At 40.8% G+C, this 24,930-nt stretch overlaps 1 protein-coding gene across 2 annotated transcripts in view; it reads right to left on the minus strand.

Annotated features, from left to right (window-relative positions):
• LOC117519390 (prohibitin-2-like) overlaps nucleotides 1–24,930 on the minus strand; it is a 106,739-nt gene that overhangs the window by 62,145 nt on the left and 19,664 nt on the right. For both annotated transcript variants that reach the window (XM_034180738.1, XM_034180739.1), the window contains exons 3-6: nucleotides 20,017–20,101; nucleotides 19,860–19,939; nucleotides 17,182–17,366; nucleotides 13,369–13,498 (exon numbers count right to left, since the gene is read on the minus strand). In XM_034180738.1, the coding sequence (XP_034036629.1) occupies nucleotides 13,369–13,498; nucleotides 17,182–17,366; nucleotides 19,860–19,939; nucleotides 20,017–20,101 (480 nt within the window). The remainder of the gene's footprint in view (nucleotides 1–13,368; nucleotides 13,499–17,181; nucleotides 17,367–19,859; nucleotides 19,940–20,016; nucleotides 20,102–24,930) is intronic.

Consider the following 24,930-nt stretch of genomic DNA (forward strand, 5'->3'; position numbering starts at 1 on the left):
TCAAATCAGAGTAATAGGTCCACTTCGTGGCCAGTAGTGCATGCTTATAATCTAAAATAGCATCCCGCCACACAAGGCGGAACACCTCTAATTTGGAACAATGCCATTTCTGTTCCAAACCTCTAGCCTTCTGCCTGAGGTCACGCAAATAATCACTGAACCAAGGTGACTCTGCCTTAGGAGGGCGTGACCTTAAAAGAGGAGGCGCAATCTTATCAAGTGTAGTTTTAAGCGTTAAATTCAGACTATCCGCAAGGCTGTCCACTGATTTAGCATTCTCCAGTTTCAAAGCTAAAATATCAGGTAGTCTGGCCTCAAGTTCAGTCATAGTTGACGGTTTAATACAACGCTGCAGTTGTAGACAAGGTTGTTGTTCCACTAAACGCAGCAGTGTAAATGTAAATGGTCAGAGTCTATAGATGCGAGAGGCAAAATGTCGATATTTGTGACAGAAAACCCACGTGCAAGAACCAGATCCAGCGTATTTCCACTAATGTGTGTCGGGTCCTGAATGCATTGCTGGAATCCTAAAGCATCCACAATTTGCATAAATGATTTACTAAGGGGATCAGAGGGCTTATTTATATGAATGTTATCTGCACTAGTTGACAAACTAGAGATGAACGCACCAAATTCATCTAAAAAAAAAAAAAATCAGAATATGGGCCAGGGGGCCTATAAACAGTGACAAAATAACATAGCTGAGCTCCAGTTTTATGACCCTGACAGTACACAGCATCATGGGCATAATGCAGAGTCAGATGCTGAAACGAATTACATTTGTGACCCCCAACAGCTAATAAAGAAAACCTAGATTTGTAAATAAAAGCCACACCCCGCCTGCTTCACACCACGAGACACGTGACTAAATGTGTACGCTGGTGGACAGGCCTCATTCAAAGGAAGGAGAGTTGTGGGTTTGAGCCAGGTTTCACACAAGCCAATCATATCTAAATGATGATCCATGATTAAATCATTAATCAACACTGATTTTGAGGACAGTGATCTGATGTTCAGGAGACCCAGGGTAAGGACTTCAGTGGGGATGACAGTCTCACTGTTCGGAACATGGAGAAGCAAGCCCAGGTTCCGAGAGCGCCACTGGCGCACATCAATCCGGCGAAGACGTGGACGTCCGGGCCGACAGTCCTCAGAGCCGACCAGCGGTACCACACAGGCTTTAACCAGATCCACAAGGCGCCAGGGCAGCACAGATCCTGCCAGAATTCTGTGCACAGCTCATCTGGAAGCCAAACAGCAGTCCAAACAGAGCTTCAGCGTCACCAGACATCCACTTCGTCTCCCACGGCGATGACTGCGCTTTCGGCTGAAAGGCAGCACCGGAGCACGGCACAGAAAAGCCGGCACCTCCGATAAAAATGGGGGCGGAAAGTTCTGTCCACCCGCCGATAACCACACCGCACCACGAACTGGGGGCTGGAGATCCAGCAGAGTTTGGCAATCATACACCCGCAGTGCCTCTGACTCAAAAACAGCCTAAATTAAAAACAATAAAATAAACAGACTGGAGAGCAGCAGACGAGCAGCCAGACACAACGGTGCCATCTTGGAACGCCCTCTTAAGCTCATAAACTTAAAGTTTATGAGCAACTTCACCTGTTATCGCTCAATCACATTGTAAACATTGACATGATTGGATATGTTTTGATGACCATTTACAGTTGGCAATGAAAGACTTGGGTGTTAACTTCATGTTAAAGCCAGAAGCTGCACTGAAGGAGATCTATCTGAAAAGAGACACATTCTGTATGTTGTCACTCCAACGAGAGCAGGACCCTGAGCAGTGTGGTGAAAGTAGTCCGGCGAGCTCAATCTGTGGGCGTGAGCTATCCCACAATGCCAAAATAGCAGAGATGTCGCGTCAACGAAAGCAGCATGCTGAGTAGTGTGTATAAACACTACCCAATCTAGAGCCCGTGGATCCCCACGGGCAACACGCTAGTGTGTGTGTGTGTATGTATGTATGTATGTATATAAATGAAGAGTTCAGATGCAAAACCCAGTAAGTATTTTTTTTTAATGGAGAAAAATGCAGTTGAAAATGGAGATTTAAAGGAAACCATATTTGGAAATGCACAGACTTTCATAAATAAAATGAAAACAGTTTGTTCAAATTCTTTCACATTTTGCACACTGATGGTCCTGGACCAAATGGCCTCGATTCACCCTAATTAAATAAATACATTAATGCGGTCTCAACAAAAACCTGAGGTTTGGAAATGAGGACAGAGGCTGTGTCTTCACTCTCAACTGAGAAATTCCTGTTGCCCATCTGGAAGATAAGCTTTGGACATCTCCCACCGAGGGCCCCAACTCTTGCGCCATAACAGGGCGGTAACTCAAGAGTTCTTCAAAGGGAGCCCTTGCCTGTTTATCAGTTAAAATTCGGTCACTATGAATTACATGACATTATAGTGGCTTCACTTCAGAATGTGAAATTTCCCAGGCCCGAAGAACCCACCTTAATGGCCTCACGCCAAGGCCAGAACTCCTCAAGACTGCAGGAATTTCCCTTCCATGATAAGACATGGCCATAAACTTTGAGTCTTAACAATCAGCTTTTATCTTTAGGTCTAAGCAAAGGAAAATACCTTTTGTTTAGAATAAAAAGAATTGCATTAGTATTCTTATTCATATATATAAAAAACTTCTGTTGTTTGTATTGATTAATCAAACAAAATGCTTTGCATATAATCATTCCATTTTATTGACATGTGTTCCTTGTAACTGGTGTGTTTAAATGTGATCTTTCTGCATTATCAATATGTTGATGGTGAAGTATTCTGTTTACCCAAAGGATGTGTTTAAGTGACTATTAATAATGTTATATTCATCCCAAAATGTCTTAGAACAGATAGTATACCAAAACGGTTAATGTGTTTAAATAGCTGAATCATTTTTGTCTGCCTTTCTGAACATATGACGCTTCTGTGAGATTACACACCCTAAATGGGCGGGGTTTAGTGACATCAGTCCCCCTTTAAAAGTTAGAACAGAGTTTCTGCTCACTCTCTTGGAGCGCTCTGCAACTCTCTTCCTCTCTTACATTCTTTAAAACGCTTAAACTGATTTTTGGGTCAACAAGGCCCCATGCTAAACTCACCTAAAGCTACCACGTGGGATTCATTCATGGCTTTATTCTTGTTTCATTTTTTTTGGAGAATTTTAACCTGATGCTTTAAGGTGCATGAAGTCTTTCGAGGTTTTAAGAGAACGTCCGATCTGAACTTTTCAAAATAATAGCGAAATTACAGAAAAGCAACTTTCCTCTTTTTGTAATTTTCCAACGTTCTTAAAGTTTTAATTTTTTTCCTAAATTTACAAAGGCTTTTAATCTGGCTCCAACAAACTTTTTAAGAGCTACCAGAAACCATTTTCAACAAACACGTTCCACCTCTGTGGTCAAACACGCTGATGACGGAGCTGATTTCAAACCTCACTGCAAGCAGCCATCATGTCGGTAAAACCAGCTGACAAGCCTTTGGGATCACCCGGGGAGACCACTGAGTTAACCACTGTCCCAAGTGAGCTCACGCTGCAAAGAGCATCAACACATCAACGGACGGAGAACCATCTCTTCAACGGATCATCTAAGTAACCCAGTTAAAGTTTCCAGAAAAAGGATTTTGTTGTCAATAGATGCAAAGTGGCTACTTTTTAAACATATTCACATGTTTGTTTAATAATTTTCTAAATAATAATTGCTTCAAATTTCATCACTAAATTCTAATTAGATTTACTTAAAGTCTTTAAGCTTCATCTCTCTTTCTCTCAACGTCTCATGAGTTAGTAAGAATTGTGTCTATAAATGAACTTATTTAATCACTGGCCACAAAAATGCCAGCATATTCATTACAGTCCCCTTGACAGCCAAGTACATGTTGGCCACGACTAAAAATTTATGGTTTTGGAGACACTGGGTTTTGTATCTGAACTTATATATATATATATATATATATATATATATATATATATATATATATATATATATATATATATATATATATATATATATCACACACACATTTATTGTTATTTACATTAATAAGATCCTACTGTCTTGTGTACAATTTGTATGTGTCAATGTTCAATTTTGTCACATGATAATTTCTCAAGGGCCACAATGGAAATAAGCATTTATGCTATTATGTTATGGTGTTATTCATGTATCATTGATATAATTACCTCTGTATGTTGATATTGATGTTGCAGAATAAACTCAATCAATCAATCATAAACAATATTTTATTTAAGCCCTTGTTCCACCAAATAATGAACAGCGAATAATGAGCCATGTAGCATGTTTTTTGTACAAGAGGAGGTATTCAACAAACATGGGATAATAGTGGATCCGAGAGGCTCTTAGGGCTCACCTCTGAGAATGGTGCTAATTTCAAGAAGTTCAAAATTTAGCAAAAACAGCGTGGAGCAGTTTGTGTGCGAGGTATTACTAGGACAAACAAGGATTTTAGAGGCATGTATGTGGTGCTTACGGGGCTTTAAGAGGCCCCTTATCTGACTTACCTGGTGGCTATGTCTCGTATTTGCCACACTCATAACCTCGCATGGGCCAGCATACAGTGCATTAGCCATGCACTGCATATACAGTTGTATGTATAGCACAGTGGATTAGTGGTTAGCACTGTTGCCTCACAGCAAGAAGGTCATGGGTTCAATTCCCGACTGGCCTTTCTGTGTGGAGTTTGCATGTTCTCCCCGTGTTTGTCCAAATAACTCAATTTTAGTTTCATCAGTCCACAGTACCTTATTCCAAAATGAAGCTGGCTTGTCCAAATGTGCGTTAGCATACCTCAAGAGAGACTTGTAGTGTGTATGCAGAAAAGGCTTCCTCTGCATTACAGCATCTCTTTGTGCAAAGTGCGCTGTATAGTTGAATGAAGCACAGAGACACTATCTGCAGCAAGATCATGTTGTAGGTCTTTGGAGCAGGTCTGTGGGTTGACTCTAACTGTTCTCACCATCCTTCGCTTCAGCTTATGAGATTTTTCTTGGTCTGCCACTTCAGGCCTTAACTAGTGCTGTGCCTGTGGTCTTCCATTTCCTCACTGTGGAAACTGACAGCTGAAATCTCTGAGATAGCTTTTTGTATCCTTCCCCTAAACCATAATGTTGAACAATCTTTGTTTTCAGGTCATTTGAGAGTTGTTTAGAGGCTCCCATGTTGCCACTCATTAGAAGAGATGCAAAGAGGGGAGGCATTTGTAAATGCCCACCTTAAATACCCTTTCTCATGACTGGATTCACCTGTGTAAGGAGGTCAAGGTTCAATGATCTTACCAAACCAATTTTGTGTTCCAATAATTAGTGCTAAATGTATTCAAATCAATAAAATGACAAGGATGCTCAAACTTATGCACCTGCCCAATTTTGTTTAAATAATTACTGCACACTTTCTGTAAGTACTAGAAACTTCATCTCACTTCTCAAATATCAGTGGGTTTGTCTGCTATATGATAGATTTAACTGAAATTTCTGATCCAGACAAGTGTGGAAGAGGGTGGACATCACCAAGAAAGCAGGGGAGCATGGCCTAACATGAGTCTGGCATTAGTCTGCTTTTTTGTTTGTTTTCTAATGTTTGCTGCATGCTTTTTTCCAGTTGTGTGTCTCATTGAGTATTATGTCATGCTGTGAAGTGACCACTCATAGTAATATTGATGGATTTGTTTCTTTTGTTTACAGTTGGAGCAGTGGATGAAGGGGATCTGATCTTGTTTCAGTTGCAGGGAACCACCTCCAAAGTGAGGTTCTGGAGCTGGGAAAGGCTCAACTGACCACGAGACAAGAATCAAGGCCATGTTCTCCTTTCTGAGGGACCATAGTTATAGAAAGGTTGGCAGGCAGTCTGCCAAGGTATGTTCATTTATGCGGCTAAATCCATTTAAAATAAAAATTAAAAAAGCCCTAAATGAATAATTATTCCACTTCATTTTCTTTGTAAAACACACTTCTCTCACATTTATGTCTTTAGTTCCAGAGACCGTCACCAGCTGCTGAGTGTATCAGCTCATCCTCGGCATCAAAGGAGGAGGGGGGCTCCATTGCTGACCCAAACAACCCAGAACCAGCGCACTCGGACACAACCGCGGCATCAGGGGGACATCAGAACCTAGGTGAGAGCCAGAACCTTGGCAAGGGCAAAGGAGTGAAGGATTGCCCTGGCAAGGCAAAGCCTCACTCCAGGAAGAACAAGCGCCATCATTATCGGGGTGCCGGTGATGTCCACACATCATCTTCAGCATCACTGGGTGCTGCATTAATCAAGGTAATTATTTACAGAACACTCAGTACACTAGAGAAATAGAAATATTCTGAAAAACTGTGGAGAAATGTCACAGTGCAGTTGTTGAAACCTTTAAGTATGTGGTATCTGTTAACTTGCTAACAACTGTTCTTCCTTTTTTGTTTCTGCAGCTCCTTGATGCAGCTGACAAGTTGCTGCGCCAACTGGTGGCACTGTTGGTACCACCATAAGGGTACAACAGCAGAGTGGCAGCATTCATGGAACACATGAAGTCCACTGTTGTTCAGGAGGTCAAAGAAGAGGACTTCATGGGGTTCACACTGCAAATGATGACGTGGGTCAAGGACTGGGTGCTGGCTAAAAACCAACAACACAAAAATCAGCATCTTAGAAGGCAGCAGCAGTTTCCTCCTCCTCTTCAAGCACCACAGCCCCATACATCTCAACCCGGTCCCAGCCAGTGGGTTCGGGTGCTCCCGACCCCACTGGCACACAGGATTGGGCTACCAGCATGATGGTTTCTCCCACAGCCAGCACACCCCGTAGCAGTACCCATAAAAGACTCAACAGCTCCAGACACCAGCAAGACCATCCTCACAACGGGCCTCCAGCACAGCAGTGCCACAAGCCAGGAGTCCGCCAATGTCAATGGACTGAGCGGCTTTGTTGGTGGAGATGGTGATTTGCAGGAAGTGTCTGAAGCCTCAACTTTTATCCGCACACTGACTGAGCTACAGCATCCCTCAAGTCATTTTTTCACCACCTGTACATACCTGAGTTAACAGTCATATATATATATATATATATATTTATTCTTTCTTCATTAATATGTCATAATTTTTACAACTGTACATAATTTTTTTTTTTTTTTTTTTTTTACAACTGTACATAGTTTTTATATATATATATATATATATATATAACTGTACCTAGTTTAACCCTCTGGAGTCTTGGCTATTTTTGGGCATTTTTAAGTACTTTTGGTTTTACCTTCATAATTAACCTTGAAAAACTGTTTACTTTGCCTTGTTTGGTGTCACTGTTTTGAGCACGTCGCCTGTGTGACTTTACAGTTTTTCTGCATTAAAACAGTGACCCTAAATTCACCACAAAAACCTAAAATTTGATACAGAAAAAGTTAAGTTTTTTTTTACTGTGACAACCTGAAATATGTTGAACAAACCATTTTCATAACTTAGAATGTTAATATAAATTGGCAATTTCAAAAATACATGTAAAAATGTCAAAGTTATATACAACAATAAATGGACTGGATTTTTAGAACGCTTTCCAACTGCATCAGATGCTCAAACCGCTTTACAATAATGCCTCACATTCACCTGATGTCAAGGTGCTGCCATAAAAGGCGCTCACTACACACTGGGAGCAACTCGGGGATTAAGGGCCTTGCCCAAGGGCCCTTAGTGATTTTCCAGTCAGGCTGGGATTTGAACTGAGGATCCTCTGGCCTCAAACCGAAAGCTTAACCACTAGACCATCACCTCCCACCAATTCACATTAAAAAAGCATTTTATTGGCACGGGAATTGGCTATTTTTCCACATGGTGACGTAAGCATTATTGGCCCTATATGAAGATAAAATGGTGAGTAGCAATCTTGAAAGCTTTTGTGTCTAGGCCTAGCAAAATAGCCCAGATAGTGGTGCCATCTACTGTTGGCTATGATAACTGCTTAATTCTTGAAACAATACAAAGGGGGCGGTGCTTGTCTCAGGAAGCCATTTTACTGCTTGGCTTCAAGCTGTAATTTCTTATGTTCAATCCTTAAATATCTTGTGAAATAATTGTAATTGCTTATTGAGATACCCCCCCCCCCCCAAGACGTTTCAATGGATATTACCACAATACATGTTAATCTTTTGAAAAATGCAAAGTTTATGATTATTCCTTAAACGCGTTGGCCAACAGAGGGCGCCAAAGTTGTATGAAAAACACCAATCTGATCACTTTGGCGCTGCCTTGTGGCGCCAAAGTGATGTGCCTTGTGTGTTTTTTTTGTTGTTTCAAAGAGGGTAGGTCTTGCCCTTTCTAATACAATAAAAATCTTGCTGGGGGATTAAATGTGTATTGAGTAATAGCCTTCACAAATATGAGTATTTCTGGAAATTCACCAACTTGAAGCACTCCCTATTAGGGGTGTCGGAAAAAATCGATTCACGTCTGAATCGATCCAAAATGTCCAAGAATCGATTTTTTAAAAGCATTTTTAAAACATAATCTTGCTTACTCACTGCGTGTACTGTTTGTCAGGCAACGGCTTCCGTACTACAGCGTCCCCGCGAGGGGGGAGGGGGGGTCCGGCGTGCTTCATACACTCGTGCGCTGCAGAGTTCAGTGGCTGTAGCTTAGCATGGTGGACGAAGAGCTAATTCAGCCAGCACCGTCTTTGCTGAAGGCAAATGTTTGGGCGCATTTTGGATTTTATTATTTGCTGTGTAAGAAGGAGCTTGACATGACTTACGTAGTGTGCAGAATCTGCAAAATGAAAGTCAAGTACTTCGGAAACACTTCAAATCCGCAAGCCCACATGCTACGCTATCACCCGGAGCTAAAAGAGGGGAGCAGCGGTCTCTGCCGACTACTGACCAGCGCTTCACGAAACTGCCAGCCAACTCTGAACGAGCAAAGCAGATAAGTAAATTTACATCTAGAATCACTTGATCAACCTTGTAAAGCTGCATTTTCTTAAACATAAACATTTTTTAAGTAATATAACTATTTCTCAGAGCTCTTTGAATCGAAAATCGATTCTGAATCGAATAGTCACCCCAAGAATCGGAATCGAACTGAATCGTGAGTTGTTGTACGATTCACATCCATACTCCCTATAGCCAATGCGTTCAATCCCCCAACCCAAATTAGTGATTATTTTGAAGAACTGTCCTCCTATAATACTTAGATCACAAAAGTACTTTGGGGGATTGAATGCATTTGATGTAAGAGCTGTCTAAAACTTCCCTGCTCACCAAATTCCAGTTTTAGGCCATACTGGGTGTGAACTTTTATGACACCTGGCAAGGCCACCGTAGGGAATTTGGCCAAAATGTTTGGTGTATGTTCGTTTGGTGGAGGGTGCATCTAGTTACCAAAGTTTGAGCAAAATCTGGTCACTATCACAGCCTGCCTGACTCTTAGAAATAACTGGCTCTTAAAAGGTAATTATTTGTAATCTTTTTATTGTAATAGCTCAGTAAAACAGTTACATGTTCATTCCTTCTATATAAGCAGCTGTAAAAGTATGTTTATGATAGATTTAACATGTTGCTAATGGATCAGATGAGCTCCACTGTGTGTGCGCACTGACGTAATGAATCTCGCTCAAGCTGAGCATTTACGCAGAACACCAGCTCGCGAAAGAGCGATTTTGCAGACATCAACAGACGAACACAAAGATAAAACTTGGATCATGGTGTCAAAATGACTGTATAAGCCGTGGAAGAAATAAAGCCAGTGAGAGGAAGCACAGAGGCGACTGTCCAGTAACCCGTGGTTCGGTTCTAGCTGCTCTGGTGCATTTCATGACTGCGGAACACAGGTGAACAGCAGCCTGGTGCACGGTGCACACTGGCTGGACTGTGCTGGAGCGTCTTTTTGGACTGCGTATAAAAAAATGTGACATCTTGAATGGAAAATGAACTGAAAACTCCCCCTTTAAACCAGTGCTTCTCAATTATTTTCTGTCTCCCCCCCCAAGGAAGAAGAAAGCATTTTGCGTCTCCCCCCACTCTCTGCCGTGACTATAAATAGCATCATTTGTCCATTAAATTGTTATAAGTGCACCTCTGCATAACATTGTATCCTTAACATTAAAGAAAACAAAAAAGAAAGAACTTTAGATCAACTTTCAGCAAAGAATAACTTAAACATTGTTTTTAGTCTGTAACAGAAAAAAATTGCATCACTTTGCTTGGAATTAAAGACAGACTGCCATCTGATACTGAAAAACAAAATTAAATAAAATCAATAAATAATAATAAATCCAAATTGATCAGAACACTTACTCCGGAGCACAATATATAAAATAATTTAACAGACAAAACAAAAATAAAACAATTTGTGCTGTTTTTTTATGATTATATTGTGATTTTTATTTTTATTAGTTTTTATTTTTGCAGCACTTGAGCATGACAGAGACCATGTCTACTGCTGCTCAGCTCCTCTGCTATGGTGCTATGATGCTCGCTGGTTTACTGAAGCAGCACTCACAAAGCGGGATGATTGCTGGCAATATTCTGCACGTTTTTGCTGGAAAAAAAAAAAAAACTAAAACTAAAGTGGCTGATTGGCATAATTGGGGTGTAATGTCTTTAAGTGACATCTTAATTCATTTGGCTTCATGCTGTCCGCTGTCCCATTTTGAGACACAGCGGTCTTTCCTCATCTCCCACCATAGTGTGAAAAAAAAGCCCTACATAGAGTTGCGTCCCATTGTGCTAGAGTCCTCAATACTCCCTGCACACACTACGACAATGAGAGCGCCACTGCCGCCTGCTGTATTGAATGTGTGATTACACTTTTTTCTAGTACGGAAAAAAAAAAGCATGCACTATTTGAGAAGTACTGCTTTAAAAGGGACCAAGTGTGGGAGGGCTGGAGGTTTGGACCAAACCCACGCCTAAACGTGCACCACCATCGTGTCACATGGATCATATGCAGCGACACAAGCCATTCAAGGGTGGATGAGGCTTAAATGACAGGTCGGTCGTGGCTCACTAGAGGCTGATACATGGCACATATGTGAGACACACAGAGGCGCCTTAGTGGCTGATACGCAACAGCTTAAAACATGCATCATTCTTGGAATAATCACTGACACACCCATGCATGGCTCATTATTCACAGCTTATTATTCGGTTGGACCGAGGCTTTACCTTTTAACAGTGTCTGCAGGAGGGTGTGCATGTGCACATACATGAGCTTTTGTAAAAACCGGAAGCATAGGTGTCAACCTGACTCCAGAAAGGGCAAAGAGGGTGCAGGTTTCTTTGTTGCCACCAATTCCATCAGGTGATTTCACTGATTAACAGCAAACGAGATGAGTTCATTAATGTGACAAAACCAATAGATGGATGGACGCAAAGTCTTCACAATAACCGATGGCCATATTTTGATGGCGTCGGGTAATAACATTTCAAGTAAAATTAAAATAACCTGAAAATAAAAGTTCTGGAGACAAGCAACATAAACTAAAGGACATTAAATCAGCAAAGATGCTTGCTTTGAAAGTGCTCAACATTAAATAAACTAGGCACTAAATTATCATAATACTAGACAATAATAGAGCAATATTATGAAATATAACAAAGTAAGACCTTTCAGCTGGTCACTTGTTTTTCCACTCGGGGTCGCCACAACAAATCCAAGGTGGATCTGCATGTTGATATGGCACAAGTTTTACACCAGACGCCCTTCCTGACACTGCACGCCCCCCCATTACATGGAGAAATGAGACAAAGGTGGAGTTTGAACTGGGAACCTTCCACAATGAAACCAAGCGCACTAACCACATGGCCACCACCCCACTAAAATTCCAAAATATAACAAAAATTTTTGTGAATTTAATTTTATTAGTTTTCCACACAAATGTCATTTTCGTGAAATATAACTAAAATTTTGAAATCATTTATTGAAAATTTCATACAAATCAGTATTATTAAGTACTACTTCACCTTCCTTTTACTATTGTCACACATTTCAAGACTATTGTCGTTTTGACCGTTGGGGTTTTCCTGTAGTTATTGTATGGCTTTTGCCTTACAATATAAAGCGCCTTGGGGCAACTGTTTGTTGTGATTTGGCGCTATATAAATAAAACTGATTTGATTTATTCAAAATGTGCTTTTGCAGTTTATTACATTTTTCTTCCTGCCCATTTTTTATAACACTTTTCACTGCAAGTGCTTCATCTGTCAAACACAAAAAATAAAATAAATAAATCAGGGTGGTGACTGGCATTCTGGGGTCCAGGTACTTGATGGGTGAGTCCAGGTCATTTTACCATCGTACCTTTAGAAATTCCTCTTTGAAGGAACTTGTAATATACTGCCATGCCCGTGTGTTGTCCGCCGCTGCTAATGAAGTTACTGTACAAAGTAACTGTAAAATATAACTGTACAAAGTAACTTTTCAAAGTTACTTTGGCAACACTGGTAGTCAGTGACCTTCATAGTTTTGATTAAATAGTATTTTCTTTTATAGCCAAATGCCCTCTGTGTGCGTGTATGTGTGAGTATAAAAACACCTGCTTGTGACAAAAAGCTCTGCGTGAGTGCTTGTGTATAACTTCTATCACAGACAAAGTGGGGAGAACTGACATTTGCCAGTTGGTATGCTTATGTATTTTGGGTCAAGGATGAACGGCGCCAAACTGGAACGTTGATAAGAGTAATATTTTTGGAGAAACTACAGATATTTAGCTAATAACAGTGAACAATGGACACTGATAATTACATTCTGAATTTGCATGCAATTCCAGCAGGGGGCTCTAAATCGTCTATATATGAAAAGCGTACATAGATGCGTGAGTGTGTGAGTGAGTGAGAGAGAGTTTATTCAGTAAGTTCAACGTAAGTACATAATATATATTTGTAAATATGTTAAAAAATACATGGATGACACAAGAAACACTTAATAATAAAATAATAATAATAATAATAGTGTGTATGTGATAACAAAAACCTAAGCTTTATAAATACATTAAGACAGCAAATTAACTAAAAAAATTTAGTAATTAACAGGAAACAAAAAGGTTCAGTTCTTCTAAAAACTGGTGAGGCCGCAGGTTCTAAAAACATTCTGAATTTACACGCCATGCCAACTCATTATAGAAACTTTATTATCACCCTTGAAAAATGTCAGCTACCTATTTTAGAAACACTACCCAATCTAAAGCCCGTGGATCCCCTTAAAGTTTGTTACTTTATGGCTGTTGGTTTTAAACTGTAAAATAGTTTAGTTGTGCTCTTGAATTATTTGCCAATATATTTGTAAAATGTCACATTAAAAATCATCATGGTGTGTGTGTGTGTGTGTGTGTGTGTGCGCGCGCACACTGAGGCTTACCGACTTGCTTGGCCTCTACAGCTGCAGTGTACTGGGTGCTGAAGCTGAGCTCAGTGATGGATACATCATCCAGAATGATGTTAAAGTCTTTGGCTCTCTCAAAAAGCTCTCTGCGCACCAGCAGTGACACCTGCAAAACAAGCAACACTTTCAATTGCATACAGACACATAATGCCTGAAGTCTGACGCAAACACACAGTGCACAGAGGTCACTGCGCTGCTGCAGACATGAAGCTGAATGTGCACTTACAGTATATCTTGAAAACACAGACATTTATTGCACAAGATGATATTTTTATTATTACTACTTTATTGTTTCTTATGTTCTCTCTTTATGAACACTTTATACAAACAATAGCATTAACCTGTTGTCTTCTACTGCCACTCAGGAATTCACTTAAGTGTGTTATGAGATTAAAAACATTTTAAAATATCAAAGTTTTTCCTGCGTGTCGAGTGCAGACATTGCTGAGAGTAAGGAGGCATCGCACACACTGAGGATGTAATGCCAAAGTGTAACATAGTTGGTTGTAATTTGTAATATAGTAATAAAGAAAGGAAGAAGCCTGGAGCTGACAGGATGGCAGTGATGATCACAGCGAAGGTCCCACTCAGACCTTTGGGGATGGATAATTGGTCCAGGCAGAGCTGACCTTCATAGCTGTCCTGAGTATATTTGGCAGTCACATATTTTCAAATTGCTACTCCAAATTGTGCAATTGGGGGGGCTTCTTTTAAAAAACTGCCATGAAAACACTTTTTCCACTATTACAGGCCACATGACATAGAGAAAGAGTCACATGACATTCTCAAATACATGACACAGTACGTGTGGACAGAGGAAGAGCGTTCCAGTCAGCACTGGTTGGAATAAAACATTTGACATACAGTAGCAAAGTCATTAATTTGAACAAAAGACCTTCTGTGTCCCATTTCAAGATTCTGTGGCATCCCTCTTGCAAGTCTCAGATTCATCTAGTCCTTTCTAAAGCTGGTTCATGTTTAAAAAACTGGCTGTAAAAGTGACCATTTAGTTGTGTTTAGGTCACATACACATATCAATCATATTTTTTTTTTTATTTTTGATCAGGTTATAGATGTCCCATTTCACTGGGGGAGGTGATGGTCTAGTGGTTAAGGTGTTGGGCTTGAGACCAGAAGATCCTTAGTTCAAATCCCAGCTTGACTGGAAAATCACCAAGGTCTTTAATACCCTATTGCTTCCGGTGTGCAATGAGGGCCTTGTATGGCAGCACCCTCACATCGGGTCATTATTTGTAAAGCACTTTGAGCGTTTGATGCAGATGGAAAAGCGCGATATGAATGCAGTCCATTGACCATTTATTTCAGTGTAAGAATAAATGTTAGTAAGATATCTTAAGAATCTCTAATCCAGACAGGACAGATTCAACTGAATTTTCTTAGGATTGGTCAAGAATCACAGTCAGCCCAATGCTAATATATAGGAAAATGGTGGAAACTGTATTATTGAATTTATGGCTGAGTTTAGGTACATTTAAACTTCTATATGCTTTATACCTTGGGCATGGTGCTGCTGGGCTCTCTCTCATGCACCTCTGATTTTTTTGTGCATGTCATTACATACACAAATGTGCTGAAAGATTCACATACCTTCTGCCACTGCCGTAGTAGGTACCTCAGTTAAAGTGTATTTATGATCCATTTTCATTACAGAGCTCACTCAGCAGCTATGTTTCAGTGACATGTGAGAACTAAACTGTGAAAACTTCTCCCTCAGCCCCAACCAGTCCCAGCAGAAGACTGCCCCTCCCTGAGCCTGGTTCTGCTGGAGGTTTCTTCCTGTTAAAAGGGAGTTTTTCCTTCCCACTGTTGCCAAGTGCTTGCTCACAGGGGGTCGTTTTGACCGTTGGGGTTTTTCCATAATTATTGTATGGCTTTGCCTTGCAATATAAAGCGCCTTGGGGCAACTGTTTGTTGTGATTTGGCGCTATATAAATAAAATTGAATTGATTTGATTTGATCTACAGTCTCCTCCATGTCAGTGGCTAGGTTTCCATTACAGATTAATGCAAAATTTAAGTGATATTTTCAGAATTCCAACAAAAAGAACAGCAAAATGACAGGATTTCCACTGAGTGACTGAATGCAACTGCTGGGTTTTGTCCTCTCACGGTAACTATCCTTCTACTGAGGCTTCATAAGAACTGTAATTCCAAAGGTCATAGTGAGGGAAGAGTATGTGCGACAAAATATTACCATTTCATGTTTGTTTTTCTAAATTCCACAACTGCTGTAATGTTGTCCCTCCATGTTTTGTGCACATCTAGACTGGCATGTATTTTTAGAATGTCATATGGCGCTTTGTGTACAGTAGTGTTCAGAATACTAGTAGTGCTATGTGACTAAAAAGATTAATCCAGGTTTTGAGTATATTTCTTATTGTTACATGGGAAACAAGGTACCAGTAGATTCAGTAGATTCTCACAAATCCAACAAGACCAAGCATTCATGATATGCACACTCTTAAGGCTATGAAATTGGGCTATTAGTAAAAAAAAAAGTAGAAAAGTGGGTGTTCACAATAATAGCAGCATCTGCTGTTGACGTTACAAACTCAAAACTGTTATGTTCAAACTACTTTTTTAGCAATCCTGTGAATCACTAAACTAGTATTTAGTTGTATAACCACAGTTTTTCATGATTTCTTCACATCTGCGAGGCATTAATTTTGTTGGTTTGGAACCAAGATTTTGCTGGTTTACTGGTGTGCTTGGGGTCATTGTCTTGTTGAAACACCCATTTCAAGGGCATGTCCTCTTCAGCATAAGGCAACATGACCTCTTCAAGTATTTTGACATATCCAAACTGATCCATGATACCTGGTATGTGATATATAGGCCCAACACCATAGTAGGAGAAACATGCCCATATCATGATGCTTGCACCACCATGCTTCACTGTCTTCACTGTGGCTTGAATTCAGAGTTTTTCCCCTCTCCAATCAACTTTTTAATCAAACTACGCTGTTCTTCTGAACAATGTCTTGAATGTCCCATTTTCCTCAAGCTTTCAAAGAGAAAAGCATGTTCAACGGGTGCTGGCTTCATCCTTAAATAGGGGACACCTGATTCACATCTGTTTGTTCTACAAAACTGACGAACTCACTGACTGAATGCCACACTACTATTATTGTGAACATGTGCATATCATGAATGCTTGGTCTTGTTGGATTTGTGAGAATCTACTGAATCTACTGGTACCTTGTTTCCCATGTAACAATAAAAAATATACTCAAAACCTGGATTAAACTTTTTAGTCACATGGCACTACTATTATTCTGAACACTACTGTACATCATATGATCTATAATAGCAGACAAAAATGTGTTCATTGCAGCTTTTCTAAATAAGGTATTTTTTTTCATCTTCTGAAATCTAGTCTTGCCCCATGTGAGCATAAAAATGTTTTTGCGATACTTGTTTTTCTGACGTACACCCATTTCCTTTAAGTTTATAATTCACGACTTCAAACTGCACAATTTGGAAGGTAAGGCAAACCCAGAAAGTAACACCTGGAAACCACACCTACAAGTCTTCAAAAACCTTCATCATACTGCTAAAATGTGTGGTCACCAAATTATGAGAAATCCTGCTTCTGCATCATAGATTCCTTATTAAAGTTTGTGGCTATTAATTGATATTTTGTGACAGACTAACAAGTAAAATCCAGAGGATAAAAGAAAAGACCTACATCTGAACCGGAATACAGGAGGAACAGCATCAGACAATATTTGTACAATCCAAAGGACATGACAGAGGTCCAAAAGTATACCTGGGCTCTCTGTGTGATGAGCTGGGAAGCATTGAACTTTGCCACCACAGACTTCAGGACCTCATTGACAATAGAGGGCAGGACTCTCTCATCATAGTCTTTTCCAAGTTGCTGGTATAGGACTGGCAGGTTGGATGCTATGGGTCTGGACAACACCCGCACTGCAATGTTCACCATCTGGAGATCTGTGCTCGGACACACATGCACACAAAATGACATTTTAACAAACAAAGATCACAGCAGAATACGAAGTGTCATCCAAACACTAGAGAGAGAACAGAAATCAATGATGTTAATCTGAGGATAAACTATAGATCTATTACCCAGATCACATACTGACACCACCCTGCCAAACTCACAACTTGCATGTATTATACACAACAAAAATTCAAAAATCCAAATTTGTTTTTGGTCCCTTTTTTTAATCAATTGAAGCAAAAGAGCTAAGATTTTTGTTTATGCACACAAAAGGCTTATTTCTCTCAAACTTTCTTCACAAATGTGTGAATGTGTGCTACCTTTCCCAAGATAATTCATGGACCCTGATTCTTGCATTTGTCTCTTCTAGATTGGACGACTGCAATGTTCTATTTTCTGGGCAGACACTGTATGATATTTTAATCACTGTACTTGGTTTCAGTTCAAACTGTACCACAGAACCACACGGTGTAAAAGTTCAGAGCGCACGATTTATGTTCTCACACACATTGTACGTTCAAAAACCACACATCGAACTCGTGTTTCCAGAAGCAAAACATAAGCTTTTTTTTCCTAACTTAATTTACAAAAACTCTCGATGGGAGACATCAAAGTTTAAAAACAAAACAACAAAAAATTATAAGACAGGTCTGCGGTGTTTGCACAGTCACAGTGCAAGCGGTTGGATGCTTGTAGCTCTTCAGCAGCAGGATACCCGCACGACGGTATCCTGCTGATACCGTCGTTTGATTTTCATCTGACCGTACGATCGCCAATCAGGAGGTGGTCGTGAGATGTTAAACGCAGCTTGTTACTCCATGTATACTAAACGATGCAGGGCGCGCGATTAACCTGAAACTCGGTGCGATCCAAAAAAATTCTCACACAAATGAAAAATCATTTGAAAAGGGAGCCAAAACTCACACAGTGTAAACCCAGCTTAAGTACTGGACGTCTGGCACCAGTAGATCATGACAGTGTTCTATTATTTATTTTTGACACCGGTTACATCAGATGGTTATCTAATTACAACTTGGCTTTTTTTTTTTTGAAAATGCCTTTTTTTTTTTTTTACAAATAAAAAATGGAATATTTCACAAAAGCACAATTATCTGTAAACACCAACACATGACATATTAATGTGTTGGTTTACATAATGTATGAGGAAAAAACAATCAGTGTTTAGCCGAGGCACATTTTACCCAGAATCCTTTGCGATCTGTCTGTGTTTGTTACAAAACTTCAGAATTAGTGCATTATTCAACATTAAAAGATATATATTTTAACTTTTGTACAAATGACAGAATTGACATTAATGGAGTTATTCTATCAGTATTCATTTTATTTATTCACAAAACCATAACTCAGCATTGCTTTATTTTCCAAGACCTCCCCTGCCTCACGGCATCATTGTGACTGAGCAGAGGTGAGCTTCATAGCTCTCCTCAGCTTGCGTCTGTGCTGGAAGCCATGTAGTAAACAGGAGCTTCCAGCAGGGGGCGGGACACTCAAAGACAGAAGTGCTGACTCATTGTTTGGTCCCTTTTAATGCTTCCAAAAGCGATCGTGGTGTTAAAACTCAAAATCAGCTTGTTAGTAGTTGCAAGTGTACCAGAGACAATACTGGAATTTATCGGTTATCAGTTATCTGTAACTTCCGGCAGAGGTGGTGGCCAAGTGGTTAATGCACTTGGTTTCAGTGCAGAAGGTTCCGGGTTCAAATCCCACCCCTGCCACATTTCTCCATGTAATGTGGAGTTGCGTCAGGAAGGGCATCCGGTGTAAAACCTGTGCCAATTCAACATGTGGATCCACCTTGGATTTGCTGTGGCGACCCCGAGTGCAAACAAGGGAGCAGCCGAAGGGACTTACTTACTAGTTATCTGTAACTTCCGATACATTTTTGGGTGGTTTATCGGTTTATCTTCATCAAAGATAACTTTTAAGTTATCTGATTATCTGTTACTGAAGTTAATTTTTGGGTTATCTGTGCCCACCACTGTAAATATCTTGTCTTTGTGGTGTATTCAATTGAATATAGGTTGAAGAGGATTTGAAAATCATTATATTCTGTTTTCATTTACATTTTACACAACGTCCCAACTTCACTGGAACTGGGGTTGTAGATGCTTACAGGGAATATTTAATAGCTTAGTGACTTTGTTTATTCTGCACCTTATGCGTGGAACATGCTACAAAAAGACTGGAAACTAACTGAATTAATTTCTTTGAGAACTTTTAAATCAAAACTAAGAGTTACTGAGGCCAATTGTACTATATGCACTTGTTTCTCATAATGTGTTTATAACTTCTGTTTTTATTGTATAAATATGTAACTGTATTTTGTGTTTGTTGCTGCCATTTAGGCCAAGACTCCCTTGAAAAAGAGGTTTTTAATCTCAATGGGATATTTTCTGGTTAAATAAAGGTTAGAAAGAAAGAAAGAAGACTGCTTTTCGGAGTGTATCCAGACTTTGTACCTTTACTGCCAGTCAAAGAGGAGATTTTCCTGGGTCTGGCTCTGATGTCATAGATGATTGGGTATTGGAACCATGGAATCCTACAACAAATAATGAAGAAATCCAACAATCCAGTGAGAATGCATCAGTGTAGACTATGGAATCATTGTAATCTTACCTGAAATGAAGTCCCTCAGCTAAAACAGTGTCCATCTGCATTCCTCCAATCCTGTTGAATATTATGGCTCTGTGACCACCCTCCACTGAAACGCACACACACAAACACATCATGACATATAGAGTACATAGCCAATAAAACCATGGGGCAGCCTTAGATTGAAGGAAAAGTGTTAACATTGTGCCACAGTGCTGCCCATAATTCTGAAATGAAATATTGTATTTGATTTTGTTTTCCTGCAGGTTGCTTCAAGTGTTGTTGCTGTGGAGATTATCCCACATTTTGTTATGTTACAGCCTTATTCCAAAATGGAGTAAATCCATTTTTACCCTCAAAATTCTATTCACAACACCCCATAATGACAAACAAACTTTCAATAAAGCAAGATGTGTCTGTCGCATATCTGTTTGTCAGATCCGCCTCAGCTTTTGAATATGGCTTGCACATAGCACAATGATGTGCATCCATTAATCTGAAAATTCTAGAGATTAATGTTTGAAAACCTTTATTTTGAAGTCCTCATTATTGTGATCCCATCATCTGATCTGAGGCCACATGTTCTGGACACTCGGGTGAAAAGAGGGGCAGAACTGTCAACTCTGTTATGGTGACTGGGGGCACCAAGGGGAGGTCAATGGAGCCCTTAGATTGAAAGCGCACATGCGCAAACACCCAAACACACACGGTCATATTAGATTACGACCCAATCACTGGAGCCCTTATTTTCACAGTTCACATGGTACTCAGGTCAGGGAGCAAGCATCACACTTTACTTACTACGTAGTAGCAGCTGGTGAGGGTGGACTTTAATTAGAATCCGACTGGCCCAGTGCCGACTGGTGATCTGGATCCGGATCCGGATCCAGATCCAGATCTGGATCAAGTTTCACTTTATAAAGGCTTTGAAGAGTTATTTTAAGAAGGATAACATCAAACCTATCGCATGGATTTTGATGAAATTTTCAACAAAATAGGCCATGGAAGCCTCCATTAAATTTTGGAGGTGATCTGGATGTGGATCCGGATTCTGGATCAAGTTTCACTTTATATAGTCACGTCATGCTCACTAGAGCCCTTATTTTCCCAGTTCACATGGTATTCAGGTCAGGTAGCAGCATCACACTTTACTTACTACGTAGTAGCGGCTGGTGAAGCTGCAATTTAATTAGAATCTGAATGGGCCAGTTTGCACTGCATGCGAGTTAAGGTGTACAATTTTACTTAAAATGTACCTGCTGTGCACAGCATGCAGACTGCCTCCCAAGAAGCAGGGAGCGTTAGGTCATCAGGGGTTGAATTAGTACGTGCATGTGCTATTTTGTGCATGTATTATTCGAGCGGTGCACGTAATTTGATACTGCACTAGCACTGGTGCAAGTAACTTTATCCAAGTTTTATCAACTATAAGCACCAGTAGAATGAACCAATAAGGCCTGGGCGATATATCGATTTTATCGATTAAATTGAGTTTTTTGTTGTGGACGATTTAAAAAACAAAAATTTGATTTTTTTCTCCTCTTGCAGCGGTGCACCTTTTTGTCCGCAGGACCTTCCGCAGCTCCCCCCTCCCAGTCCTGTTTTCTTCACACAATAACAAACATGGCTACCGCTAAAGAAGAACAGGTTCGTTGGTGGTTTGGGATAGCTGCGACAGACGTGGAACAAGTGACTGCACGCTGCAAAGTTTGTCTAAAGCCAAGGTTCTCTCCAGACAATGGAACAACGGTGCAGTGTTATTATATTTTTTTAATCCAGCCAGGCTGTTTGTGCTGAACGGACTCTGCTGCCTGCTCGCCCCTCCACCGCCAGCAGCCAGCCAAGCAGAGTCACAGTGTCTCTCAGTGAAAGAACAAAATCTCCAAAGTCTTCCAATAAAAAGAGCTCCTTGTGCCTGCGTAGCTACTGACACATTAAAACCTCGGTCCCACCGAATAATGAAGGATGAAGAAGGAGCCACGCACCCTGTTTTTTTGTTTTGTGAGCTATTGTGGCAGTATAGTGGCTCAGAGTGGCTCTTAGAGGCATTATCTTCAGTTAACGAGGCTCCTCTCTGAGCGTGGCGCTAATTTCAAGATGTTCAAAATTTAGCAACAACAGCATGGCGCAGTTTGTGTTCGAGTTACTGCGACAGCTTAGAGGCATTTGCGTGGTGCTTATGAGTCTGCAAAAAGTCCATTATCCCTGCACCTGGCACCTTCGCAGGACCTGAGAGGCTATTTTTGGAACTGTTGGGGAAAGTGTAGTGACACGGACCCACAACAGGGGGCGCAAATGAACGGTCAATAGATGAGCCAAAAGGTAACAATTTAATGTTGTGAATGTGCACAACGAATATACAGACAATCTCAGAATCTGATAGCAGTCAATACACAAAGGTGACGTGTGGGCAGGCTCGAGGATAGAAGACGTCTGTCCTGAGAAGAGCCGGAACCACACGATTTCCGCCGCCACCGAACCTGGTGAATACTGGAGCCGCCAAGTCCCGAATTCCCAGGTGATCACCGTCCCCGACTGTCGGATCTGGTACTGCTGGCGAGGAGCACAAACAGTGAGATGTGGGTGTGTGCACACCCAGTAACAAAAACAGTCAGAAGGTGGAAAGTCACCTCCACCTCTAATCACACACTCGTGCAGCTCCTGTTAACCACTTATCTGGTTTGGGTGTGAAGCGAAGCCGTTGCTGTTCACACCAAACGCCAATCCAGCAGATAAGGCACACAACAGGAAAGCGGCTGCAAAAAGAGTTCAGACTATGACACAGTTTTCAGTACAGCAGAGAATTACCTTCCCAGGTAGATGATATCTCGGCAGCGAGGTGGAGATGACATCCGGCTTTTATGGAGTGATGAAATGACGGGTGACAGCTGTCATGAGTTGATGTGTGACAGCTGTCACTCCCAGTTGTGTCCGTGGCGGCAGCGCCCTCTCGTGCCTGAAGCCCGCACTTCAGGCAGGGCACCCTCTGGTGGTGGGCCAGCAGTACCTCCTCTGCTGGCAGCCCACACAACAGGAACAGCTCTCCTCTTGCGCACACAATTCCACCTGCTCTGTGCGCTGGACTCTATATAAAATAATTATTTTGTAGTGGATTAATCATTTTCTGCCAAACCTTGGATGCTGAAAACACCTCTAATCACTTCTAGAATCAGAGAACTGTTTCATCTGGACACTTTTTTTCCTCTTTCCTGCTCCATGTGTATGTATTTTGAACAGCTTAAGGAAATTATTTTAATGTTTATTTATAGCTTGATAAAGCAGTTCCTGGCTGTAAAAGTATGTCTGTATGTTGATGTCTGTTGTATGTAAAAGTATGTTGATTTAATATCTTGTTAGTGTATCACATGACCTCTGCTGTGTGTGCACACTGAGGCAAGACCTGAGAGGCTATTTTTGGAGCAGCTGTCTTGTGCACACAATTCCACCTGCTCTGTGCGCTGGACTCTATATAAAATAATTACTTTGTAGCGGATTAATCATTTTCTGTCAAATCACGGATGCTGAAAACACCTCTAATCACTACTGGAATTAATGGATCACATGAGCTCCGCTGTGTGCGCGCACTGAGGCAGTGACTCATCATTACGCTTCAAACGAGCATTTAGGCAGAACGCCAGCTCACAAAAGAGTGATATTTCAGTCAATATTGGACAAACACAAAGTGAAAATTTAGGTGACTGCGTGAAAGTGGATGTGTGTTTAAAGCCATGGAAGATAATAACGCCAGTGGAGCAGCTAAGAGCAGGAGCTGTGCGGTAACACAGGTGGAGAGCGCGAAAGACATAACACAAAGTTAAAAGTTGTATCATTATAACTTGTAAGCTGCGGAAGAAATAAAGAAATTATACATATATACACATATATACATACATATATACACATATATACATACATATATACACATATATACATACATATATACACATATATACATACATATATACACATATACATACATATATACACATATATACATACATATATACACATATATACATATATATACTGAAAATGATCCACAGGTGTATATAATAAAACGGCCACCACATTCTGTATGCAGAACAGCACCAAGCGCAAAAGAGCGCTTTTGCAGAAATAAACGGACGAACACAAAGTCAAAAGTGGAATCACGTTGTAAAAATGACTGTGTTTAAAGCCAGGGAAAAAATAAAGCCAGCAAGCCACGGATGGAAAGGAAGCCACTTAGAAAGAGCAGAGAGGCAGCTGTCCATGAAAGGACAACAGCAGCGCACGAGCAAAAGAGCGATTTTGCAGAAATAAACAGACAAAGTTTTGTGTGTTTAAAGCCGCAGAAGAAAAGCCAGAGAGCCGCGGAGCCAGCGAGGAGCACAGAGGCGGCTCTCCAGGAACCCGTGGTTCGGGTCTAACTGGTCTGGTGGTGGACAGGTGGACAGCAGCCTGGCGCACAGCACACAATTGCGGAACTGTGCTGGAGTGTCTATTTTTGGACTGCGTTAAAAAAAAAAAAGAAAGAAAAAAAAAAAAAGAAGGGACATCTTTAAATGCTGCTGTGAATCTGTGAATTGAAAACCCACACTTTGAAGGGACCAGGTGTGGGAGGGCTGGAGGTTTGGACCATGCACCAACATGGCGTTATCATGGCACTACGTGGCTTAGTGTGGCTGATGCGAGCCATTCGAGGCTGTAATGACAGGTCGGTCGTGGCTCACTAGAGGCTGCTACACGGCACATGCGGGGTACAGAGAGGCACATAGTGGCACCTTCATAGTGGATACGTGATAGATCAAAACATGGGTCATTCTTTGAATAATCACCCCACACCCATGCGTGGCTCCTTCTTCAGCTTCATTATTCGGTGGGACCGAGGATTAAGGCTTTATTTTAGAGATGAAAGCCTTCGTGTTTCTTCAAGTTTGCTCAAATAAGCCGCAAAGA

This window comes from Thalassophryne amazonica, chromosome 10 (assembly GCF_902500255.1).
Source record: "Thalassophryne amazonica chromosome 10, fThaAma1.1, whole genome shotgun sequence".
Taxonomy (NCBI): domain Eukaryota; kingdom Metazoa; phylum Chordata; class Actinopteri; order Batrachoidiformes; family Batrachoididae; genus Thalassophryne; species Thalassophryne amazonica.